We start from the raw sequence: 26,228 nt of genomic DNA on the forward strand, positions 1-26,228 counted from the left end.
GAGAATGGGTAACTGAAGAAATCCTAGGGTAGGAGAATGGGTAACTGACCGATCCTGGGATAAGAGACTGGGTAACTGACCGAATCCTGGGATAAGAGAATGGGTAACTGACCGATCCTGGGATAAGAGACTGGGTAACTGACCGAATCCTGGGATAAGAGAATGGGTAACTGAACAAATCCTGGGATAAGAGAATGGGTAACTGACCGATCCTGGGATAAGAGACTGGGTAGCTGACCGAATCCTGGGATAAGAGAATGGGTAACTGAACGAATCCTGGGATAAGAGACTGAGTAACTGACCGATCCTGGGATAAGAGAATGGGTAACTGACCGATCCTAAGATAAGAGACTGGGTAACTGACCGATCCTAGTATAAGAGACTGGGTAACTGACGAATCCTGGGATAAGAGACTGGGTAACTGACGAATCCTGGGATAAGAGACTGGGTAACTGACCGATCCTAGTATAAGAGACTGGGTAACTGACGAATCCTGGGATAAGAGACTGGGTAACTGACGAATCCTGGGATAAGAGAATGGGTAACTGACCGAATCCTGGGATAAGAGAATGGGTAACTGACTGAATCCTGGGATAAGAGAATATGTAACTGAACAAATCCTGGGATAAGAGAATATGTAACTGACCGAATCCAGGGATAAGAGAATAGGTAACTGACCGAATCCGGGGATAAGAGACTGGGTAATTGACCGAATCCTGGGATAAGAGAATAGGTAACTGAACAAATCCTGGGATAAGAGAATAGGTAACTGAACAAATCCTGGGATAAGAGAATGGGTAACTGAACAAATCCTGGGATAAGAGAATGGGTAACTGACCGAATCCTGGGATAAGAGAATGGGTAACTGACCGAATCCTGGGATAAGAGAATGGGTAACTGACCGAATCCTGGGATAAGAGAATGGGTAACTGACCGAATCCTGGGATAAGAGAATGGGTAATTGACCGAATCCTGGGATAAGAGAATAGGTAACTGAACAAATCCTGGGATAAGAGAATGGGTAACTGAACAAATCCTGGGATAAGAGAATGGGTAACTGAACAAATCCTGGGATAAGAGAATGGGTAACTGACCGAATCCTGGGATAAGAGAATGGGTAACTGACCGAATCCTGGGATAAGAGAATGGGTAACTGACCGAATCCTGGGATAAGAGAATGGGTAACTGACCGAATCCTGGGATAAGAGACTGGGTAACTGACCGAACCCTGGGATAAGAGACTGGGTAGCTGACCGAACCCTGGGATAAGAGACTGGGTAACTGACCGAACCCTGGGATAAGAGAATAGGTAACTGACCGAATCCTGGGATAAGAGAATGGGTAACTGACCGAATCCAGAGATAAAAGACTGGGTAACTGAACAAATCTTGGGATAAGAGACTGGGTAACTGACCAAATCCTAGGGTAACAGAATTGACTCCTCTCCCTCCTGCAGGCATTCAGTGGCTGCAAGAGGAAAATAGAGGGCATTAGCTCCTCTATATGCCGCCCCTGCTGCCCTTCTATACATTTTACTATTTTCCAGCTGCCCCCCGGCCCCGGTCTTTTCCACTCTCAGCACTTCCGGCTTCCTCTCTCACTTCTCCTTCCGGCTGCTGCAATCGCTCTTGTGTCCACTCACAATTGAAGCATAGCAAACTGTGTTCATTCCTAACTGTGTTTATCATGCTTCAGTTTGTGAATAAATGGGAAGCTCTGTACTAACCAAGATGGCACAAAGGGTGCCCGCTGCAGAACATGTGAAAGAGTCCCACTGCAGAACCATGATAAAGGGCCTGTGATGGGATTTAAAGGGCCCTGGGAAAAATGGGAAGGGTCCTGGGCTTGGATGGAAGGAGGGCCATTAATGGTTTCTTGCATCGGGGCCACAAAGGTTCTAGTTATGCCTCTGGCTGGAGGGATCCCAGGCACAAGGACAACGTGCCATCCCACTGGAACTAGAGTACTCAGGTTACATTCAGGTAGGTGTTCCTCACAGTAGCTTGGTCTTATGGAGATGCTGCATGCTATTCGGTTCTAACCAGGATAAGAGAATAGGTAACTGACCAAATTCTGGGATAAGAGACTGGGTAACTGACCGAATCCTGGGATAAGAGAATGGGTAACTGAATGAATCCTGGGATAAGAGAATGGGTAACGGAACAAATCCTGGGATAAGAGAATGGGTAACTGACTGAATCCTGGGATAAGAGAATGGGTAACTGACCGACCCCTGGGATAAGAGAATGGGTAACTGAACAAATCCTGGGATAAGAGAATAGGTAACTGACCAAATTCTGGGATAAGAGACTGGGTAACCGACTGAATCCTGGGATAAGAGACTGGGTAACTGACCGACCCCTGGGATAAGAGAATAGGTAACTGAACAAATCCTGGGATAAGAGAATGGGTAACTGACCGAACCCTGGGATAAGAGAATAGGTAACTGAACAAATCCTGGGATAAGAGAATAGGTAACTGACCGAATCCTGGGATAAGAGAATAGGTAACTGACCGAATCCTGGGATAAGAGAATAGGTAACTGACCGAATCCTGGGATAAGAGACTGGGTAACTGACCGAATCCTGGGATAAGAGACTGGGTAACTGACCGATTCTGGGATAAGAGAATGGGTAACTGACAGAATCCTGGGATAAGAGACTGGGTAACTGACCGAACCCTGGGATAAGAGAATGGGTAACTGACAGAATCCTGGGATAAGAGACTGGGTAACTGACCAAACCCTGGGATAAGAGAATGGGTAACTGACCAAATCCTGGGATAAGAGACTGGGTAACTGACCGAATCCTGGGATAAGAGAATGGGTAACTGAACGAATCCTGGGATAAGAGACTGGGTAACTGACCGATCCTGGGATAAGAGACTGGGTAACTGACCGAATCCTGGGATAAGAGAATGGGTAACTGAAAAAATCCTGGGATAAGAGAATGGGTAACTGACCGATCCTGGGATAAGAGACTGGGTAGCTGACCGAATCCTGGGATAAGAGAATGGGTAACTGAACGAATCCTGGGATAAGAGACTGGGTAACTGACCGATCCTGGGATAAGAGAATGGGTAACTGACTGATCCTAAGATAAGAGACTGGGTAACTGACCGATCCTAGTATAAGAGACTGGGTAACTGACGAATCCAGGGATAAGAGACTGGGTAACTGACGAATCCTGGGATAAGAGACTGGGTAACTGACCGATCCTAGTATAAGAGACTGGGTAACTGACGAATCCTGGGATAAGAGACTGGGTAACTGACCGAACCCTGGGATAAGAGACTGGGTAACTGAACAAATCCTGGGATAAGAGAATGGGTAACTGACCGATCCTGGGATAAGAGACTGGGTAGCTGACCGAATCCTGGGATAAGAGAATGGGTAACTGAACGAATCCTGGGATAAGAGACTGGGTAACTGACCGATCCTGGGATAAGAGAATGGGTAACTGACTGATCCTAAGATAAGAGACTGGGTAACTGACCGATCCTAGTATAAGAGACTGGGTAACTGACGAATCCAGGGATAAGAGACTGGGTAACTGACAAATCCTGGGATAAGAGACTGGGTAACTGACCGATCCTAGTATAAGAGACTGGGTAACTGACGAATCCTGAGATAAGAGACTGGGTAACTGACCGAACCCTGGGATAAGAGACTGGGTAACTGACCGAATCCTGGGATAAGAGAATGGGTAACTGACCGAACCCTGGGATAAGAGACTGGGTAACTGAACAAATCCTGGGATAAGAGAATGGGTAACTGGCCGAACCCTGGGATAAGAGACTGGGTAACTGAACAAATCCTGGGATAAGAGAATGGGTAACTGACCGACCCCTGGGATAAGAGAATGGGTAACTGAACAAACCCTTGGATAGGAGAATGGGTAACTGACCGAATCCTGGGATAAGAGAATGGGTAACTGACCGAATCCTGGGATAAGAGAATTGGTAACTGACCGAATCCTGGGATAAGATAATAGGTAACTGACTGATCCTAGGATAAGAGAATGGGTAACTGAACAAATCCTGGAATAAGAGAATGGGTAACTGACCAAACCCTGGGATAAGAGACTGGGTAACTGACCGAATCCTGGGATAAGAGACTGGGTAACTGACCGAATCCTGGGATAAGAGACTGGGTAACTGAACGAATCCTGGGATAAAAGACTGGGTAACTGACCGAATCCTGGGATAAGAGAATGGGTAACTGAACAAATCCTGGGATAAGAGACTGGGTAACTGACCGAATCCTGGGATAAGAGAATGGGTAACTGACCGAATCCTGGGATAAGAGAATGGGTAACTGAACAAATCCTGGGATAAGAGACTGGGTAACTGACCGAATCCTGGGATAAGAGAATGGGTAACTGAACAAATCCTGGGTTAAGAGAATAGGTAACTGACTGAATCCTGGGATAAGAGATTTGGTAACTGACCGAATCCCGGGATAAGAGACTGGGTAACTGACGAATCCTGTGATAAGAGATTTGGTAACTGACCGAATCCGGGGATAAGAGAATAGGCAACTGACCGAATCCGGGGATAAGAGAATATGTAACTGAACAAATCCTGGGATAAGAGAATGGGTAACTGACCGAATCCTGGGATAAGAGAATGGGTAACTGACTGAATCCTGGGATAAGAGAATATGTAACTGAACAAATCCTGGGATAAGAGAATGGGTAACTGACCGAATCCAGGGATAAGAGAATAGGTAACTGACCGAATCCGGGGATAAGAGACTGGGTAATTGACCGAATCCTGGGATAAGAGAATAGGTAACTGAACAAATCCTGGGATAAGAGAATGGGTAACTGAACAAATCCTGGGATAAGAGAATGGGTAACTGACAGAATCCTGGGATAAGAGAATGGGTAACTGACCGAATCCTGGGATAAGAGAATGGGTAACTGACCGAATCCTGGGATAAAAGACTGGGTAACTGACCGAACCCTGGGATAAGAGAATGGGTAACTGACCGAACCCTGGGATAAGAGAATGGGTAACTGACCGAATCCTGGGATAAGAGAATAGGTTACTGACCGAATCCTGGGATAAGAGAATGGGTAACTGACCGAATCCGGAGATAAAAGACTGGGTAACTGAACAAATCTTGGGATAAGAGACTGGGTAACTGACCAAATCCTAGGGTAACAGAATTGACTCCTTTCCCTCCTGCAGGCATTCAGTGGCTGCAAGAGGAAAATAGAGGGCATTAGCTCCTCTATATGCCGCCCCTGCTGCCCTTCTATACATTTTACTATTTTCCAGCTGCCCCCCGGCCCCGGTCTTTTCCACTCTCAGCACTTCCGGCTTCCTCTCTCACTTCTCCTTCCGGCTGCTGCAATCGCTCTTGTGTCCACTCACAATTGAAGCATAGCAAACTGTGTTCATTCCTAACTGTGTTTATCATGCTTCAGTTTGTGAATAAATGGGAAGCTCTGTACTAACCAAGATGGCACAAAGGGTGCCCGCTGCAGAACATGTGAAAGAGTCCCACTGCAGAACCATGATAAAGGGCCTGTGATGGGATTTAAAGGGCCCTGGGAAAAATGGGAAGGGTCCTGGGCTTGGATGGAAGGAGGGCCATTAATGGTTTCTTGCATCGGGGCCACAAAGGTTCTAGTTATGCCTCTGGCTGGAGGGATCCCAGGCACAAGGACAACGTGCCATCCCACTGGAACTAGAGTACTCAGGTTACATTCAGGTAGGTGTTCCTCACAGTAGCTTGGTCTTATGGAGAAGCTGCATGCTATTCGGTTCTAACCAGGCAGCTCACATGCTGGATCTGTGGAGGACCACTCACCTGGCTGCAGATTACTCTACTTCATCAGGTGTGGCCTTTCCTGCTGAGCTGGAGGCAAGCAGAGAAACAATCTTCTTTGGATGTATCCAGGAAGCCGGAGAGTTGTGGGAAAAATAAGTTAACGGGACTCGCATCTGAGCGTGGTCAGTAAATAGGCCCTCCGATACAGTGCCAAACATGAGTGTCAATATGTGACGTGTGTCATGGGATTACCCATGTATAATATGTTATGGAGACAGATCACATATGACGTGTGGCATGGGATTGTCCATGTATGATGTGTTATGAGCACAGTTCACATATAACGTGTGTCATGGGATTGTCCATGTATGATGTGTTATGAGCACAGTTCACATATAACGTGTGTCATGGGATTGTCCATGCATGATGTGTTATGTGCACAGATCACATATGATGTGTGTCATGGGATTGTCCATGTATGATGTTATGTGCACAGGTCACATATGACGTGTGTCATGGGATTGTCCATGTATGATGTGTTATGAGCACAGTTCACATATAACGTGTGTCATGGGATTGTCCATGTATGATGTGTTATGAGCACAGGTCACATATGATGTGCTACACAAGATACAGAATTGGGTGTAACGTGGAATGGAATGTCCTAACTGCCCCGTTCTTTCTTGCAGGGTATTATCGGCCTCTTCCGCCACACTGGAGCTGGATAGACTAATGGCCTCCCTGTCAGATTTCCACAAACAGAATACGGTCAGAAAGAACTCCACATTTTCCATATTTTGTTATCTCTGAGTTCAGTTTTACAATACATGGGGACAGAGGACTGTGCAAAGTATAGAGGAATGTGGCGGAACACCTTGGCACCCCATTTGGGTGCTTCTGCCAATCAGTGCCCCCTGTACTGCAGACTGGAAGCCAATACCAGCCCTTCCCCCAATCATAATACGCAGATGTGGGGATAGAACCAAGGAAAGGACTCTTTATTGAACAGAAATGCAGATTTTATACACTTCAATAGTAAGTCACCACATGAAGAATAAAACATCACCCAATGGTCAGATGACAAGGCTGGCCTTCCATCCCTCAGCTGGCAGAAATTGCCAAAACTGAATTCACTTCTATCAATAGTTCTGTAAACTGCAATATAATCAGAGAATGGTAGAATTACAATATGTATTCCATGTGACACTTTATAAATAAGTACAAGATTAAACATTATTATACAGAAAGCTTATCGGACACATAACAGTCCAAGGGAAATAATAGACTTCTGAAGACCTTCACTTTTCTGCCTCAGAACTAAAATGGCTTCTGTAACTGAGGTAAAAACTTTATGTTGTTCAATAAGAAACTTTATTAACAAAAGACAAGACTTTCCTGTGAGGAACTAAACTGCAATTGCTACAGGCAACCACCAGGTGTCCTGAAAATGCCAATCCTATATAGAGCAATGGTTCTCAACCTTTCGAGACCCCTTGATAAAATTTCCCAAGTTGTGGGGACCCCTAACGGTAAAATTATTTTCATAGCGTGGGTTGTCACCACCCAAGACAATTTGCGCCTCTAACCCACGGACATTGAGCTCTCCCCGAGTCCCTTCCACTTGTACAGCAATAAAACCCCTTATGGTACATTTTAGGACGTAACGCTCTCTTTGTACCCCTTTCTTTCCCTTTTATCGCTCTCTATCCGAATTTCTTGTTTTTTGTCTTTGTTACACCCCCTCTTCTCCTCTCCCTTCCATGTATTCTCTATTTTTATTCTTTCTCTTACTTCTTGGTGCAGGGTGGGGGGAGTTGGGATGAGTGGCAATGCTGGGGGGGGGGTTGGGATGAGTGGCAATGCTGGGGGGGGGGGGGTTGGGATGAGTGGCAATGCTGGGGGGGGGGAGTTGGGATGAGTGGCAGTGCTGGGGGGGTTGGGATGAGTGGCAGTACTGGGGGGGGGGGAATGGGATGAGTGGCAATGCTGGGGGGAGTTGGGATGAGTGGCAATGCTGGGGGGGTTGGGATGAGTGGCAGTAATGGGGGGGGGGGTTGGGATGAGTGGCAATGCTGGGGGGGGAGTTGGGATGAGTGGCAGTGCTGGGGGGGTTGGGATGAGTGGCAGTACTGGGGGGGGGAATGGGATGAGTGGCAATGCTGGGGGGGTTGGGATGAGTGGTAGTACTGGGGGGGTTGGGATGAGTGGCAGTACTGGGGGGGGGGTTGGGATGAGGGGCAGTACCTGGGGGGGTTGGGATGAGTGGCAGTACTGTGGGAGTTGGGATGAGTGGCAGTGCTGGGGGGAGTTGGGATGAGGGGTAGTACTGGGGGGGGTTGAGATGAGTGGCAGTACTGGGGGGGGGGGGGTTGGGATGAGTGGCAGTACTGGGGGGGGTTGGGATGAGGGGCAGTACTGGGGGGGGGGGGTTGGGATGAGTGGCAGTGCTGGGGGGAGTTGGGATGAGGGGTAGTACTGGGGGGGGTTGAGATGAGTGGCAGTACTGGGGGGGGGGGTTGGGATGAGTGGCAGTACTGGGGGGGTAGGGATGAGTGGCAGTACTGGGGGGGGGGGGTTGGGATGAGTGGCAGTACTGGGGGGGGGGGTTGGGATGAGTGGCAGTACTGGGGGGAGTTGGAGTTGGGATTAGTGGCAGTACTGGGGGGAGTTGGGATGAGGGGCAGTACTGGGGGGAGTTGGGATGAGGGGCAGTACTGGGGGGGGGGTTGGGATGAGTGGCAGTACTGGGGGGAGTTGGGATTAGTGGCAGTACTGGGGGGAGTTGGGATGAGGGGCAGTACTGGGGGGGGGGGTTGGGATGAGTGGCAGTACTGGGGGGAGTCCTGATGGAGGTCATCTGCTGTGAGAACTGTAGTGGGGACTTTTAATGGCGACTCCGATCACAGGTATGTTACTCGCGGTGTCTCTGACCTTGTGATGTCGTATAGCAGTGACACCTCTCCTGAAATCAGGAGATGGGGCCTCCTCCAGTCCCTCCCACTTCACATTTCTCACCAGTCAGCTGACTTCTAGTCTCCGCCCCCGCCCATGCTGAGTAGTAGTAGTGGAGCTTCTATAAGAGCACACGGGAGCCCCCCCCCCCCAGCACCAGTAGTCATACAATGCATGAATCCATCTATGGCCGCCGCTGCCATCCCCTATTCAGGTGCGGGGGTGGTTTTGAGTATTCGCTTTCCTAACACTAACCTGCCTTCCCACCAATCGGGTGCTCGGATCTGTTACCTGTCACCTGATTGAAACGCCAGGCGTCCAATCATAGCAGAGGATGGGAAGAGAGGACAGGAGAAGACATCGAGGAGCAGTTAAGTGCAGATGGAGGGCCGGCGGGGGGCACAGTGGCTGCATTTGATATGGCACGGTGGCTGCGTTTTATGGGGTACAGTGAGGCTGCAATTGATGGTGGGGGGTTTCAGTATTTTTCAGTTTGTTTGCGCCCCCCCAAAAATTTTGAGCACCAGCCATCACTGCTGAGCAGGGGGATTAGCAGTGGCGGCTCCGGGGACAGCCCTACTGGGCAGCCGCAGGAAGGCCGGGAGTGCTGCCGGCTTCAGGAACAGCCCCGGGCTCTGTGACCCCTGGAAAACAATCATTTGACCCCTGAGGGGGTCCGGACCCCCAGGCTGAGAAGCACTGCTATAGACAATTCTATAATAGACAGCACACTGACACCAGGCAAATCCCATCATAGGAACCTCTTATCCAAAATAGACAACAGACAAATCATAATTAAAGTTGAATGTCCCCCAATCTCTGATCCCCCCGACATTCCTCCATTGGCTCCGCCCTCTGGTGGCCATAGACTATAATAATAATGATCTTTTCCCTCATTACAGGCTGCTCAGGAACCTTTATCCAGCCCGGTGCAATCCCAAACTCCCCAGCCAATCAGTAACTCCGGAGCCGGAGTCTTGCCAGCCAATGGAGCAGAAGAAAGCCATGTGGCAGTGCCTCCTGCTGGCCAATCAGAAGAAGTCACCAGCACTAAATTTGTCCCCAGAAGTGACCTGGACTCCATGATGGTGAAGCTTCAATCTGGGCTGAAAGAACAAGGGATCGAAACTCTGAGCAAAGGACTGTGCCAGAGCTGCCAGCGGCCAATCGCAGGGCAGGTAATCTTCCCTGGAAGTCTGCTGGAGCACCAACACTGTGTGTACAATATTCACACACCACACACACCGTATATACAGTACACACCACACACACCGTATATACAGTACACACCACACACACCGTATATACAGTATACACCACACACACCGTATATACAGTACACACCACACACACTGTATATACAGTATACACCACACACACCGTATATACAGTACACACCACACACACCGTATATACAGTATACACCACACACACCGTATATACAGTATACACCACACACACCGTATATACAGTATACACCACACACACCGTATATACAGTATACACCACACACACCGTATATACAGTACACACCACACACACCGTATATACAGTATACACCACACACACCGTATATACAGTACACACCACACACACTGTATATACAGTACACACCACACACACCGTATATACATCCCATATATACAGTATACACACCACACACCGTATATACAGTATACACCACACACCATATATACATCCCATATATACAGTACACACCACACACCATATATACAGTACACACCACACACACCGTATATACAGTACACACCACACACCATATATACAGTATACACACCACACACCGTATATACAGTACACACCACACACACCATATATACAGTACACACCACACACCATATATACACTATACACACCACACACCGTATATACAGTACACACCACACACCATATATACACTATACACACCACACACCGTATATACAGTACACACCACACACACCATATATACAGTACACACCACACACCATATATACACTATACACACCACACACCGTATATACAGTACACACCACACACACCATATATACAGTACACACCACACACCATATATACAGTACACACCACACACACCGTATACAGTATACACCACACACACCGTATATACAGTATACACCACAAACCATATATACAGTACACACCACACACACCGTATATACAGTATACACCACACACCATATATACAGTACACACCACACACACCATATACAGTACACACCACACACATCGTATATACAGTATACACCACACATAGACACGCCATATATACAGTATATACACCGCACACACGCCATATATACAGTATATACACCGTACACACCACACATATATATATATATACAGTATACACCAAATATACAGTATATACACCGTACACACGCCATATATACAGTATACACCACATATACAGTATATACACCACATATACAGTATATACACCGCACACACCACATATATATATATATATATATATATACAGTATATACACCGCACACACCACATATATATATATATATATATACAGTATATACACCACATATAGCAAAGGGCGTTTCCAGATCCAAGTCTAAGCCCCTCAGAGTAAGGTGACCAGATTTTTAAAATGAAATCCGGGGACATATTTTTTTTTTACTAGTGATGTCGGCAATCAGCGACTCAAAGCGGGACTGCGATATTGCGGTGGACAAATCGGACACTAATGCCGCGTACACACAACCGGTTTTCCCGTCGGAATAAACTCTGAAGGTTTTTCCGACGGAGTTCCACTGAAACTGTCTTGCGTACACACGATCACACCAAAGTCCGACCGTCTAGAACGCGGTGAGGTACAACACCTACGATGGGACTAGAAAAAGGAAGTTCAATAGCCAATAGCTGCCGTCTCGTACTTTCTTCAGAGCGTGCGTCATTTTTGGTCCATCAGAGCAGCACACAGACGGTTTTCCCGATAGGAATCGGTTCCGTCAGAAATATTTAAATCACGTTCTATTTCTGGGTCTATCAAAATTTTTGAAAAAAAAAAAAAAAAGTCAGATGAGGCCCCACACACGATCGGAATATCCGACTTCTTCTGTTGGACATTCCGCCCGTGTGTACGCGGCATTAGTGACACTTTGTGGGAAACAGTGACACTAATACAGTGATTAGTGCTAAAAATATGTACTGTCACTGTACTAATGACACTGGCTGGGAAGGGGATAACATCTATTTGTTGAATTTGTATTGGCACAGAGATTTTCGGATTCACAGACAGTCCAGCTCATAGGCTAAAGAATGTAAATTGAAATACCCTCATGTGCCGCTTGGCCCAAGGTACCACCAGGGGCGTAACTATAGGGGGTGCAGCAGTTGCAACCGCAACCGGGCCCTGTGATGCAGGGGGCCCATGCAGCCCCCTCTACATATGGCCAGCAGCAGCATAGGCAGCTAGGGGTACCAGTGCACCATGTACACGGGTGGCTGGAGGTGGAGGGTGACTAGCAGAGCTCCATGCTTGACTATCGCACTGGCTGCTCTTTAGTTGTGCATTCCCCGCATGACCTGTGTCCTCAGCCGGCTCCTCAGAGTACCCCTCTCCTGCTCCATGCATTGCCGCTCAGTCCGATGTCTGTTCTCCCCAGCCAGAGTCCCGCCCCCCCTGAGTCCGGCCCTTACTGCACTGCATACTTCTCCCGGGTAAACAAACTTTAAGCACACAGATGCAGTGCAGCCCTATGAGAGCCCCCCGGAGGACACTGCAGGCTTGTCTGCCAGCTCCCCTCCTCCCCCGTCATACACAGATGATGAAAGGCCTTTCTGGGAGATATGCTGATCGCCCGTCCAGCACACTGGATGGAGCCCAGGCCAACATGGATGAGTGCGCGGCCTACAGCTTGGTCATGGTGAGTGAGAGGACCCCATCCCCCACACACCATTACATACCCCCTCCATCTCCCCCTGGGGACAGGGACCCCTTCTTACGTGGGGACAGGGACCCCCTCCTCCCCTGGGGACAGGGACCCCTTCTCACCTGGGGTCAGTAACTTCATCTGCCCTGGAGAAAAGGACCTCATCTCTTCTGGGGACGGGGACCCAATCCTGCCTAAGGACAGTCCCCCAATGGGGCACCTAAAAATTAAAAAAAAAAATAGGCAAAAAAACTACTGATACCAGTGGTGGAACTACAGGGCTCACAAAGGTCATACCTGGTACCACGCCCTGGAGTTCCACCACCGGACTCGGAGGGAAGGGCCCTGGCTGGGGTTCAGGGGGGCCCTTTATGGTTTCTTGCATCGGGGCCCTGAAGGTTCTAGTTACGCCACTGGGTACCACCCCTGCCAATAAGATCTTCAGAAAGATTCCTGGGGTTGTGCCAGTTCTGTAAAAGGCACCTGAACTGGAAGTGACATCTGATCACCACAAATCTCACACATCTCTGGTTCTGGGCATTGATCGATGTATGGAAATATAAGTCGGCCAGTTGATCCTCCTGCTGAACCGTCCTTGTGACTGTCTGCATGGACTCCATCTTCAACCTTTTGGTGTATATCGGGGAAATGCAACTAGCGGACCTCCAGCTGCTGCAAAACCACAAGTCCCATCATGCCTCTGCGTGTCATGCTTGTGGCTGTCAGTCTTCCTATGCCTTATGGCACCTGCAGTCCTGCAACAGCCGGAGGCCCCCCAACCACACAGCCCGCCAACCGCACAGCCCGCCAACCGCACAGCCCCGCCAACCGCACAGCCTCGCCAACCGCACAGCCCACCAACCCCGAAGTTCAATAGCCAAGCGAAGTTCAATAGCACAGCCCCGCACAGCCCCGCCAACCGCACAGCCCCGCCAACCGCACAGCCCCGCCAACCGCACAGCCCGCCAACCGCACAGCCCGCCAACCGCACAGCCCCGCCAACCGCACAGCCCCGCCAACCGCACAGCCCCGCCAACCGCACAGCCCACCAACCCCGAAGTTCAATAGCCAAGCGAAGTTCAATAGCACAGCCCCGCACAGCCCGCCAACCGCACAGCCCCGCCAACCGCACAGCCCGCCAACCGCACAGCCTCGCCAACCGCACAGCCCGCCAACCGCACAGCCCGCCAACCGCACAGCCCCGCCAACCGCACAGCCCAGCCAACCGCACAGCCCCGCCAACCGCACAGCCCGCCAACCGCACAGCCCCGCCAACCGCACAGCCCCATCAACCGCACAGCCCGCCAACCGCACAGCCCCGCCAACCGCACAGCCCCGCCAACCGCACAGCCCGCCAACCGCACAGCCCCGCCAACCGCACAGCCCGCCAACCGCACAGCCCGCCAACCGCACAGCCTCGCCAACCGCACAGCCCACCAACCCCGAAGTTCAATAGCCAAGCGAAGTTCAATAGCACAGCCCCGCACAGCCCGCCAACCGCACAGCCCCGCCAACCGCACAGCCCGCCAACCGCACAGCCCCGCCAACCGCACAGCCCCGCCATCCGCACAGCCCGCCAACCGCACAGCCCGCCAACCGCACAGCCCCGCCAACCGCACAGCCCCGCCAACCGCACAGCCCGCCAACCGCACAGCCCGCCAACCGCACAGCCCCGCCAACCGCACAGCCCCGCCAACCGCACAGCCCCGCCAACCGCACAGCTCACCAACCCCGAAGTTCAATAGCCAAGCGAAGTTCAATAGCACAGCCCCGCACAGCCCCGCCAACCGCACAGCCCGCCAACCGCACAGCCTCGCCAACCGCACAGCCCGCCAACCGCACAGCCCGCCAACTGCACAGCCCGCCAACCGCACAGCCCCGCCAACCGCACAGCCCCGCCAACCGCACGGCCCGCCAACCGCACAGCCCCGCCAACCGCACACCCCCACCAACCGCACAGCCCGCCAACCGCACAGCCCCGCCAACCGCACAGCCCCGCCAACCGCACAGCCCGCCAACCGCACAGCCCCGCCAACCGCACAGCCCGCCAACCGCACAGCCCCGCCAACCGCACAGCCCCGCCAACCGCACAGCCCCGCCAACCGCACAGCCCCGCCAACCGCACAGCCCGCCAACCGCACAGCCCCACCAACCGCACAGCCCCACCAACCGCACAGCCCGCCAACCGCACAGCCCCGCCAACCGCACAGCCCCGCCAACCGCACAGCCCCGCCAACCGCACAGCCCGCCAACCGCACAGCCCCGCCAACTGCACAGCCCGCCAACCGCACAGCCCCGCCAACCGCACAGCCCGCCAACCGCACAGCCCCGCCAACCGCACAGCCCGCCAACCGCACAGCCTCGCCAACCGCACAGCCCGCCAACCGCACAGCCCGCCAACCGCACAGCCCCGCCAACCGCACAGCCCGCCAACCGCACAGCCCCGCCAACCGCACAGCCCCGCCAACCGCACAGCCCGCCAACCGCACAGCCCCGCCAACCGCACAGCCCACCAACCGCACAGCCCGCCAACCGCACAGCCTCGCCAACCGCACAGCCTCGCCAACCGCACAGCCCGCCAACCGCACAGCCCCGCCAACCGCACAGCCCGCCAACCGCACAGCCCCGCCAACCGCACAGCCTCGCCAACCGCACAGCCCGCCAACCGCACAGCCCGCCAACCGCACAGCCCCGCCAACCGCACAGCCCGCCAACCGCACAGCCCCGCCAACCGCACAGCCCGCCAACCGCACAGCCCCGCCAACCGCACAGCCCCGCCAACCGCACAGCCCGCCAACCGCACAGCCCGCCAACCGCACAGCCCCGCCAACCGCACAGCCCCGCCAACCGCACAGCCCCGCCAACCGCACAGCTCACCAACCCCGAAGTTCAATAGCCAAGCGAAGTTCAATAGCACAGCCCCGCACAGCCCCGCCAACCGCACAGCCCGCCAACCGCACAGCCTCGCCAACCGCACAGCCCGCCAACCGCACAGCCCGCCAACTGCACAGCCCGCCAACCGCACAGCCCCGCCAACCGCACAGCCCCGCCAACCGCACGGCCCGCCAACCGCACAGCCCCGCCAACCGCACACCCCCACCAACCGCACAGCCCGCCAACCGCACAGCCCCGCCAACCGCACAGCCCCGCCAACCGCACAGCCCGCCAACCGCACAGCCCCGCCAACCGCACAGCCCGCCAACCGCACAGCCCCGCCAACCGCACAGCCCCGCCAACCGCACAGCCCCGCCAACCGCACAGCCCCGCCAACCGCACAGCCCGCCAACCGCACAGCCCCACCAACCGCACAGCCCCACCAACCGCACAGCCCGCCAACCGCACAGCCCCGCCAACCGCACAGCCCCGCCAACCGCACAGCCCCGCCAACCGCACAGCCCGCCAACCGCACAGCCCCGCCAACTGCACAGCCCGCCAACCGCACAGCCCCGCCAACCGCACAGCCCGCCAACCGCACAGCCCCGCCAACCGCACAGCCCGCCAACCGCACAGCCTCGCCAACCGCACAGCCCGCCAACCGCACAGCCCGCCAACCGCACAGCCCCGCCAACCGCACAGCCCGCCAACCGCACAGCCCCGCCAACCGCACAGCCCCGCCAACCGCACAGCCCGCCAACCGCACAGCCCCGCCAACCGCACAGCCCCGCCAACCGCACAGCCCCGGTGTATATGAACATATTGGATTCCTTCAACTAGAAGGCTCCTGCCTTGGGTACTATAAAAACCGAGGAGAAAGGCCCCCAGTTGGTTCTGTGTTTTTGGCATGATGGCCTTGTAGCAGTATAAAAAATCTTGCAAACATTTTTTCTCCTGAGATCTGTTGGACATAAATGAAATGGATTCAGTGGTCAGCTTTGAAATTCTCGATGGTGCTCTTCTGGACCTGCTGGTCATTGATGATCGTCATCCAAACCCTCCAGAAGGCCATCATCATCCTCACCCCGGCCCCCCTGGCCCCAACTGCAAGAGACTGGCTGGTCACACCTTCAAAAAAGACTTTCCAGACATCTTAGCCGCTTTCTCTGGACTTGATTTCATGTCCAAAGTAACTTTGAGACACTTCGACACTTCCACCGCCGTCTATTCAAATCTGCAGCCTGTCCTATAAGACTCGGCCTCCTGCACCCTCTGAGTGAAGGATGGCGGCTTCCTCTTACTACTCTGTTTCCACAGTCCAGACTTTTCCTCCCGTCATTCACATTTGGCCAAAAAACCTCCCTTTTTTTTTTTATAATTTCTGTTTATTAGATTTTTCATAGAACATCTACAACAATGGCTGGGTCTGGTTATCATAACAGTAGCCCCGCCAACTGGCCACGCAGGGCATAACATCCTTACCTAACAATTCCTCTACCTATTCACCCGCTATGTGTTCTCTGTGTGTGTGTGTGTGTGGTGTGCTCTGTGTGTATGGGGTGCTATGTGTTCTGTGTGTGTGTGTGTGTGTGGTGTGCTCTGTGTGTATGGGGTGCTATGTGTTCTCTGTGTGTGTGTGTGGTGTGCTCTGTGTGTATGGGATGCCATGTGTTCTGTGTGTGTGTGTGTGTGTGGTGTGCTCTGTGTGTAGGGGATGCCATGTGTTCTGTGTGTGTGTGGTGTGCTCTGTGTGTATGGGATGCCATGTGTTCTGTGTGTGTGTGGTGTGCTCTGTGTGTATGGGGTGCTATGAGTTCTGTGTGTGTGGTGTGCTCTGTGTGTATGGGGTGCCATGTGTTCTGTGTGTGTGGTGTGCTCTGTGTGTATGGGATACGATGTGTTCTGTGTGTGTGTGTGTGTGTGTGTGTGTGTGGTGTGCTCAGTGTGTATGGGGTGCTATGAGTTCTGTGTGTGTGGTGTGCTCTGTGTGTATGGGATACTATGTGTTCTGTGTGTGTGTGGTGTGCTCTGTGTGTATGGGATACTATGTGTTCTGTGTGTGTGTGGTGCTATGTGTTCTGTGTGTGTGTGTGTGGTGTGCTCTGTGTGTATGGGATGCTATGTGTTCTCTGTGTGTGTGTGTGGTGTGCTCTGTGTGTATGGGATACTATGTGTTCTGTGTGTGTGTGGTGTGCTCTGTGTGTATGGGATACTATGTGTTCTGTGTGTGTGTGGTGCTATGTGTTCTGTGTGTGTGTGTTTGGTGTGCTCTGTGTGTATGGGATGCGATGTGTTCTCTGTGTGTGTGTGTGGTGTGCTCTGTGTGTATGGGGTGCTATGTGTTCTGTGTGTGTGTGGTCTGCTTTGTGTGTATGGGATGCCATGTGTTCTGTGTGTGTGGTGTGCTCTGTGTGTATGGGATACTATGTGTTCTGTGTGTGTGTGGTGTGCTCTGTGTGTATGGGGTGCTATGAGTTCTGTGTGTGTGGTGTGCTCTGTGTGTATGGGATACTATGTGTTCTGTGTGTGTGGTGTGCTCTGTGTGTATGGGGTGCTAGGTGTTGTGTGTGTGTGTGGTGTGCTCTGTGTGTATGGGATACTATGTGTTCTGTGTGTGTGTGGTGTGCTCTGTGTGTATGGGGTGCTATGTGTTCTGTGTGTGTGTGGTGTGCTCTGTGTGTATGGGGTGCTAGGTGTTGTGTGTGTGTGTGGTGTGCTCTGTGTGTATGGGATACTATGTGTTCTGTGTGTGTGTGGTGTGCTCTGTGTGTATGGGGTGCTAGGTGTTGTGTGTGTGTGTGTGGTGTGCTCTGTGTGTATGGGGTGCTAGGTGTTGTGTGTGTGTGTGTGTGTATGGGGTGCTCTGTGTGTATGGGGTGCTATGTGTTCTCTGTGTGTGTTTGGTGTGCTCTGTGTGTATGGGATGCGATGTGTTCTCTGTGTGTGTGTGTGGTGTGCTTTGTGTGTATGGGGTGCGATGTGTTCTGTGTGTGTGGTGTGCTCTGTGTGTATGGGATACTATGTGTTCTGTGTGTGTGTGGTGTGCTCTGTGTGTATGGGGTGCTATGAGTTCTGTGTGTGTGGTGTGCTCTGTGTGTATGGGATACTATGTGTTCTGTGTGTGTGTGGTGTGCTCTGTGTGTATGGGATACTATGTGTTCTGTGTGTGTGTGGTGTGCTCTGTGTGTATGGGGTGCGATGTGTTCTGTGTGTGTGGTGTGCTCTGTGTGTATGGGATACTATGTGTTCTGTGTGTGTGTGGTGTGCTCTGTGTGTATGGGGTGCTATGAGTTCTGTGTGTGTGGTGTGCTCTGTGTGTATGGGGTGCTATGAGTTCTGTGTGTGTGGTGTGCTCTGTGTGTATGGGGTGCTAGGTGTTGTGTGTGTGTGTGTATGGGGTGCTCTGTGTGTATGGGGTGCTATGTGTTCTCTGTGTGTGTGTGTGGTGTGCTCTGTGTGTATGGGATGTGATGTGTTCTCTGTGTGTGTGTGTGGTGTGCTCTGTGTGTATGGGATGCGATGTGTTCTGTGTGTGTGGTGTGCTCTGTGTGTATGGGATGCGATGTGTTCTGTGTGTGTGGTGTGCTCTGTGTGTATGGGGTGCTATGAGTTCTGTGTGTGTGTGTGTGGTGTGCTCTGTGTGTATGGGGTGCTATGAGTTCTGTGTGTGTGGTGTGCTCTGTGTGTACGGGGTACTATGAGTTCTGTGTGTGTGTGGTGTGCTCTGTGTGTATGGTGTGCTCTGTGTGTACGGGATACTATGTGTTCTGTGTGTGTGTGGTGCTATGTGTTCTGTGTGTGTGTGTGTGGTGTGCTCTGTGTGTATGGGATGCTATGTGTTCTCTGTGTGTGTGTGTGGTGTGCTCTGTGTGTATGGGGTGCTATGTGTTCTGTGTGTGTGTGGTCTGCTTTGTGTGTATGGGATGCCATGTGTTCTGTGTGTGTGGTGTGCTCTGTGTGTATGGGGTGCTATGAGTTCTGTGTGTGTGGTGTGCTCTGTGTGTATGGGGTGCTAGGTGTTGTGTGTGTGTGTGGTGTGCTCTGTGTGTATGGGATACTATGTGTTCTGTGTGTGTGTGGTGTGCTCTGTGTGTATGGGGTGCTATGAGTTCTGTGTGTGTGGTGTGCTCTGTGTGTATGGGGTGCTAGGTGTTGTGTGTGTGTGTGGTGTGCTCTGTGTGTATGGGATACTATGTGTTCTGTGTGTGTGTGGTGTGCTCTGTGTGTATGGGGTGCTAGGTGTTGTGTGTGTGTGTGTGGTGTGCTCTGTGTGTATGGGGTGCTAGGTGTTGTGTGTGTATGGGGTGCTAGGTGTTGTGTGTGTGTGTGTATGGGGTGCTCTGTGTGTATGGGGTGCTATGTGTTCTCTGTGTGTGTTTGGTGTGCTCTGTGTGTATGGGATGCGATGTGTTCTCTGTGTGTATGGGATACTATGTGTTCTGTGTGTGTGTGGTGTGCTCTGTGTGTATGGGGTGCTATGAGTTCTGTGTGTGTGGTGTGCTCTGTGTGTATGGGGTGCGATGTGTTCTGTGTGTGTGTGTGTGGTGTGCTCTGTGTGTATGGGATACTATGTGTTCTGTGTGTGTGTGGTGTGCTCTGTGTGTATGGGGTGCTATGAGTTCTGTGTGTGTGGTGTGCTCTGTGTGTATGGGGTGCTATGTGTTCTGTGTGTGTGTGGTGTGCTCTGTGTGTATGGGGTGCTAGGTGTTGTGTGTGTGTGTGTATGGGGTGCTCTGTGTGTATGGGGTGCTATGTGTTCTCTGTGTGTGTGTGTGGTGTGCTCTGTGTGTATGGGATGTGATGTGTTCTCTGTGTGTGTGTGTGGTGTGCTCTGTGTGTATGGGATGCGATGTGTTCTGTGTGTGTGGTGTGCTCTGTGTGTATGGGGTGCTATGAGTTCTGTGTGTGTGGTGTGCTCTGTGTGTATGGGGTGCTATGAGTTCTGTGTGTGTGGTGTGCTCTGTGTGTACGGGGTACTATGAGTTCTGTGTGTGTGTGGTGTGCTCTGTGTGTATGGTGTGCTCTGTGTGTACGGGATACTATGTGTTCTGTGTGTATGGGATGCTATGTGTGTACGGGATACTATGTGTTCTGTGTGTATGGTGTGCTCTGTGTGTACGGGATACTATGTGTTCTGTGTGTATGGGATGCTATGTGTGTGTGGTGTGCTCTGTGTGTGTGTGTGTATATATATATATATATATATACACACACACACACACACACACACACATGACCCCATATGCACAGAGCATAAAGAACACACTGCAATCCATATACACAGAGCACACACACACCACACTGTGAGCAGCACACCACACACACAGAGCACACAGCATGATCATGATCATCCTATACACACAGAGCACACACCACACAGAGCACACTATGAGCACCACACACAGATCATCCTATACACACAGAGCACACACCACACACAGATCATCCTATACACACAGAGCACACACCACACACAGAGCACACTATGAGCACCACACACAGATCATCCTATACACACAGAGCACACACCACACACAGATCATCCTATACACACAGAGCACACACCACACACAGATCATCCTATACACACAGAGCACACACCACACACAGATCATCCTATACACACAGAGCACACACCACACACAGATCATCCTATACACACAGAGCACACACCACACACAGATAATCCTATACACACAGAGCACACACCACACACAGATTATCCTATACACACAGAGCACACACCACACACAGATCATCCTATACACACAGAGCACACACCACAATATGTAACACAAGTGTGTTTAGCTTCAGCACAGACTCAATCCCAGGAAAGCCTTTCTGTGAGATCCAGGCTGTACACAGTCTTCTCTCTCGTTCACCTGATTAAATAAGCAGGGCTGTACCTACCCTCAACAATTACCCCATCTGGACCTTACCCCAGGGTGACTCTCTACATCTCACACAGCCATATCTGCCCAGGGTGGGCACACCCTGCACCTCCACTCACTATGGACCCCCCCCCCTTATCACACTGGAGGACAGGATGCTTCCAATAGGTTTGTGCAATTCGTTTCGTAACCAATCAAAATTCGGCCGAATTTGGCATCTTCAATAGAAAATTTACGAATTTCAACGAATACCAAATAAATGTCAGCGGATATGAGGAATGAACTCAACATGATTCGGGAATTCATTAAAGATCTAATGAAACAAAAGGTCAACTCAAAGTAAATGTTAAAGTCCAATCAGCCGATTCATTTTGTGCCGGAGGTTGGATTAGCGGCAAAGTGCGTTGCTGAGAACAGGAGTGGACTGACAAGTCATGGGGCCCCCCGGGCAATAGGAGATTATGGGGCCCCCGGGCAATAGGAGATTATGGGGCCCCCGGGCAATAGGAGATTATGGGGCCCCCGGGCAATAGGAGATTATGGGGCCCCCGGGCAATAGGAGATTATGGGGCCACACATCATATATACACACACACACACCTACAGTATACACACACAGACACACAATATACATACACAGTATACACACACAGACACACAATATACATACACAGTATACACACACAGACACACAATATACACCTACAGTATACACACACAGACACACAATATACACACACAGTATACACACACAGAATACACACACACACATTGAAAAGGTACTGGAGAGGCGGGGCAGCTATAATCTTGGGATTTTCTTTTTCTAAAACACAGATTTTTACATACTGTCCCTGGTTTTATTGAGGCTGGCAACCCTGATGGGGCCCCTTAGTGGCATGGGGCCCTCGGGCAGTGTCCGAGTGCCCGAATGGTCAGTCCGCCCCTGGCTGAGAAGTGAGTGCGAAGGGTGATGTGTTGTATGTGAGCCGAGGAGAAGAGATATTGGGGGGTATTTACTAAAGGAAAATCTACTCTGCACTGAAAGTGCATTTGGAAGTTGCAGTCGCTGGAGATCCGAGGGGGACGTACAAGGAAAATAAAAAACAGCATTTTAGCTTGCACATGATTGGATGATAAAATCAGCAGAGCTTCCCCTCGTTTCAGATCTACCCCTCAGATTTAGAGCGACTGCACTTCCAAGTGCACTGTGGATTTGCCCTTCGTAAATAACCCCCAATGTCATTGTGTGTGGTAAAAGATTCAACATTTTCCATTGCACAAGTCTAGCTTCCAATAATTCCCGTCGATTGGTGATTGATGGGGACACGGAGTGTTTGGCGGCATTATTGTGTTTCTTTTCTATGGAAATCCTTGTGTGGGGGGCGTATTACTCTGTATTGTACACGGAGTGCCCTGTCCTCATACCCGTGTCTTCTCCTTTCATTCCTCTGCAGGTTGTCACAGCTCTCGGCCATACCTGGCACCCCGAACATTTCATCTGTGCTCATTGCAAATCTCTTATCGGAAGTACAAACTTCTTTGAAAAGGACGGACAGCCATATTGTGAGAAAGATTACTTTGATTTACATGCTCCACGCTGTGCCCTGTGCCATCTCCCCATCCTCAAGGTGACAACATCTCACATCCGCTTCTCCAGCTGCTTTTCTCCTTCTGCTCCATTCACAGTCCACACAAGTCTAACCCTGACCTGTATATCCAAATCCTCAACACAGCCGCCTTCCATTAGGATTATAGCGATAAACGCCATAGAATTCCATACCAAACCTGCCCGTGTCATTGTCTGGCCCACACATGGAAGATGTAGACTCAGATCCCATAGAGACCCCTGATGGATTCCTCTGTAGATCTCTAGATGTAGATTCTGTGTGACTAGGAACAAAAGCTTGGCATAATTATACCCCCTCCACAGGGCTGGATTAACGTAGGGGCTATTGGAGCTGCAGCTCCAGGCCACTACTTTAATATAGGCCCAGCCACCCAAAAAGGACAGGCTGCCCATGGAAAGCAATGGGCCAACGGGAAGAGATCTACCCTGATGGGCCCTGCATTCCACATGCACTGCCGGGGGAAGGGTGGTGGTATTGATAATGGGCACTGCATGAGCAGGAGTCCTAACAGAAGCCTGGGGCACATCAATGCAGGGCGCTTACAGAAGTCTGGGGCTTCCATAGTGTTAGGCCTGCGCAGCTGCACTCTTTCAGCTCAGAGTGCACGCCAATGCCCTTACAGAAATTGGCAAATCAAATGCCAGGCTTCCTTAGTGTTATGCCTGTGTGGTTGTGCCCTTTTGAGTTTGGGCGCATACCAGCACAGGCTCTAGGAAAGCAGAAGGGTGGCCAGTAAAAGGTCCACCAAAAGCCTCAGCACCAAGCACATGATGCTCTTAATCTGGCCCTGCCCCTCCGAAGTACAGGATTTGGTGTTTGGGGTCAGAAGTTTTCCCAGAGGAAAGAAACAAAACCGACCATTTCAAGTCCTTAACAGAGCGGATTATGAAATGTATTCTGTTATGCCGCGTACACGCGACCGGACGTTTCCAGGGACTACGTCCGACGGACTTTCCGAATGAACGGACTTGGCCACACACAATCACACCAAAGTCTGACGGATTGGAACGTGATGACGTACGACCGGACAAGAATAAGGAAGTTCATAGCCAATAGCTGCCCCGGCGTCGGTTTTTGTCCGTCGCACTAGCCCACACACGAAGGGATTTCTCGGTCCGGCAGAGTTCTGGTGGAAACATTTTAAATATGTTCTATTTCTAAAGTCCACCGGATTTTTGGCAAGCTAAGGTCTGATGGAGCCCCACACACCATCGAATTGTCCGACGACTCGTTCCCTCTGACCTTTGCTGTCAAAAAGTCCAGTCGTGTGTACGCGGCATTGGAATTTCACGCCATCCTGGGCCAGATAAAATGCTTCTTTTCTCTAATTGTTTACCTTTAGATCTTGTATTTTGTTACACCATTTTATTACCTTTCACTTTAATAGTTTCAATTTACTTTGCACTTCATGCGTGGAATTCATTATTCTCCTTCCTATAATGGCATTTCAATTCCCTTCCCCCTTTTATGATTCCAATCTTTCATCATTCATACCTCCATCTCTACTTTTCTATAATCCCTTTGTGTCTGCAATTCCTGCCCTCCATTCTTCTCCACTTCCCTCTACTACCTTCCATTCCTCCTCCATTCTTCTCCACCTACTACCTTCCATTCCTCCTCCATTCTTCTCCACTTCCCTCTACTACCTTCCACTCCTCCTCCATTCTTCTCCACTTCCCTCTACTACCTTCAATTCCTCCTCCATTCTTCTCCACTTCCCTCTACTACCTTCCATTCCTCCTCCATTCTTCTCCACTTCCCTCTACTACCTTCAATTCCTCCTCCATTCTTCTCCACTTCCCTCTACTACCTTCCATTCCTCCTCCATTCTTCTCCACTTCCCTCTACTACCTTCAATTCCTCCTCCATTCTTCTCCACTTCCCTCTACTACCTTCCACTCCTCCTCCATTCTTCTCCACTTCCCTCTACTACCTTCCACTCCTCCTCCATTCTTCTCCACCTCCCTCTACTACCTTCCAATCCTCCTCCATTCTTCTCCACTTCCCCTCTACTACCTTCCACTCCTCCTCCATTCTTCTCCACCTCCCTCTACTACCCTTCCATTCCTCCTCCATTCTTCTCCACTTCCTCTACTACCTTCCACTCCTCCTCCATTCTTCTCCACCTCCCTCTACTACCTTCCATTCCTCCTCCATTCTTCTCCACTTCCCTCTACTACCTTCCATTCCTCCTCCATTCTTCTCCACTTCCCTCTACTACCTTCCACTCCTCCTCCATTCTTCTCCACTTCCCTCTACTACCTTCCAATCCTCCTCCATTCTTCTCCACTTTCCTCTACTACCTTCCATTCCTCCTCCATTCTTCTCCACCTACTACCTTCCATTCCTCCTCCATTCTTCTCCACTTCCCTCTACTACCTTCCACTCCTCCTCCATTCTTCTCCACTTCCTCTACTACCTTCCACTCCTCCTCCATTCTTCTCCACTTCCCTCTACTACCTTTCACTCCTCCTCCATTCTACCCCACTCCTCACCTTCCATTCCTCCTCCATTCTTCTCCACTTCCCTCTACTACCTTCCATTCCTCCTCCATTCTTCTCCACTTCCCTCTACTACCTTACTTCCTCTACTACCTTCCATTCCTCCTCCATTCTTCTCCAACTCCCTCTACTACCTTCCATTCCCTCCTCCATTCTCTTCCCTCTACTACCTTCCTCCTCCATTCTTCTCCACTTCCCTCTACTACCTCATCCTCCTCCATTTTCTCCACCTCCTCTACTACCTTCCATTCCTCCTCCATTCTTCTCCACTTCCCTCTACTACCTTCCATTCCTCCTCCATTCTTCTCCACTTCCCTCTACTACCTTCCACTCCTCCTCCATTCTTCTCCACTTCCCTCTACTACTCAATCCTCCTCCATTCTTCTCCACTTTCCTCTACTACTCCATTCCTCCCCTTCTTCTCCACCTACTACCTTCCATTCCTCCTCCATTCTTCTCCACTTCCCTCTACTACCTTCCACTCCTCCTCCATTCTTCTCCACTTCCTCTACTACCTTCCATTCCTCCTCCATTCTTCTCCACTTCCTCTACTACCTTTCACTCCTCCTCCATTCTTCTCCACTTCCCTCTACTACCTTCCATTCCTCCTCCATTCTTCTCCACTTCCCTCTACTACCTTCCATTCCTCCTCCCATTCTTCTCCACTTCCCTCTACTACCTTCCATTCCTCCTCC

General features: G+C 51.1%; 1 protein-coding gene across 1 annotated transcript in view; it reads left to right on the plus strand.

Moving 5' to 3' along the window:
• LOC144000286 (transforming growth factor beta-1-induced transcript 1 protein-like) overlaps positions 1-23,032 on the plus strand; it is a gene marked incomplete at its 3' end in the record, with an annotated part of 38,474 nt that extends 15,442 nt beyond the window's left edge. Inside the window, 3 exon segments of the mRNA XM_077494016.1 lie at positions 6,469-6,547; positions 9,634-9,909; positions 22,859-23,032. Coding sequence (XP_077350142.1) covers positions 6,469-6,547; positions 9,634-9,909; positions 22,859-23,032 — 529 coding nt within the window.
• Positions 23,033-26,228: the final 3,196 nt, after the last annotated feature.

This window comes from Lithobates pipiens, unplaced genomic scaffold (genome assembly GCF_037356315.1).
Source record: "Lithobates pipiens isolate NorthernLeopardFrog02 unplaced genomic scaffold, aLitPip1_a1.2 Scaffold_22, whole genome shotgun sequence".
In the NCBI taxonomy this organism is placed as follows: domain Eukaryota; kingdom Metazoa; phylum Chordata; class Amphibia; order Anura; family Ranidae; genus Lithobates; species Lithobates pipiens.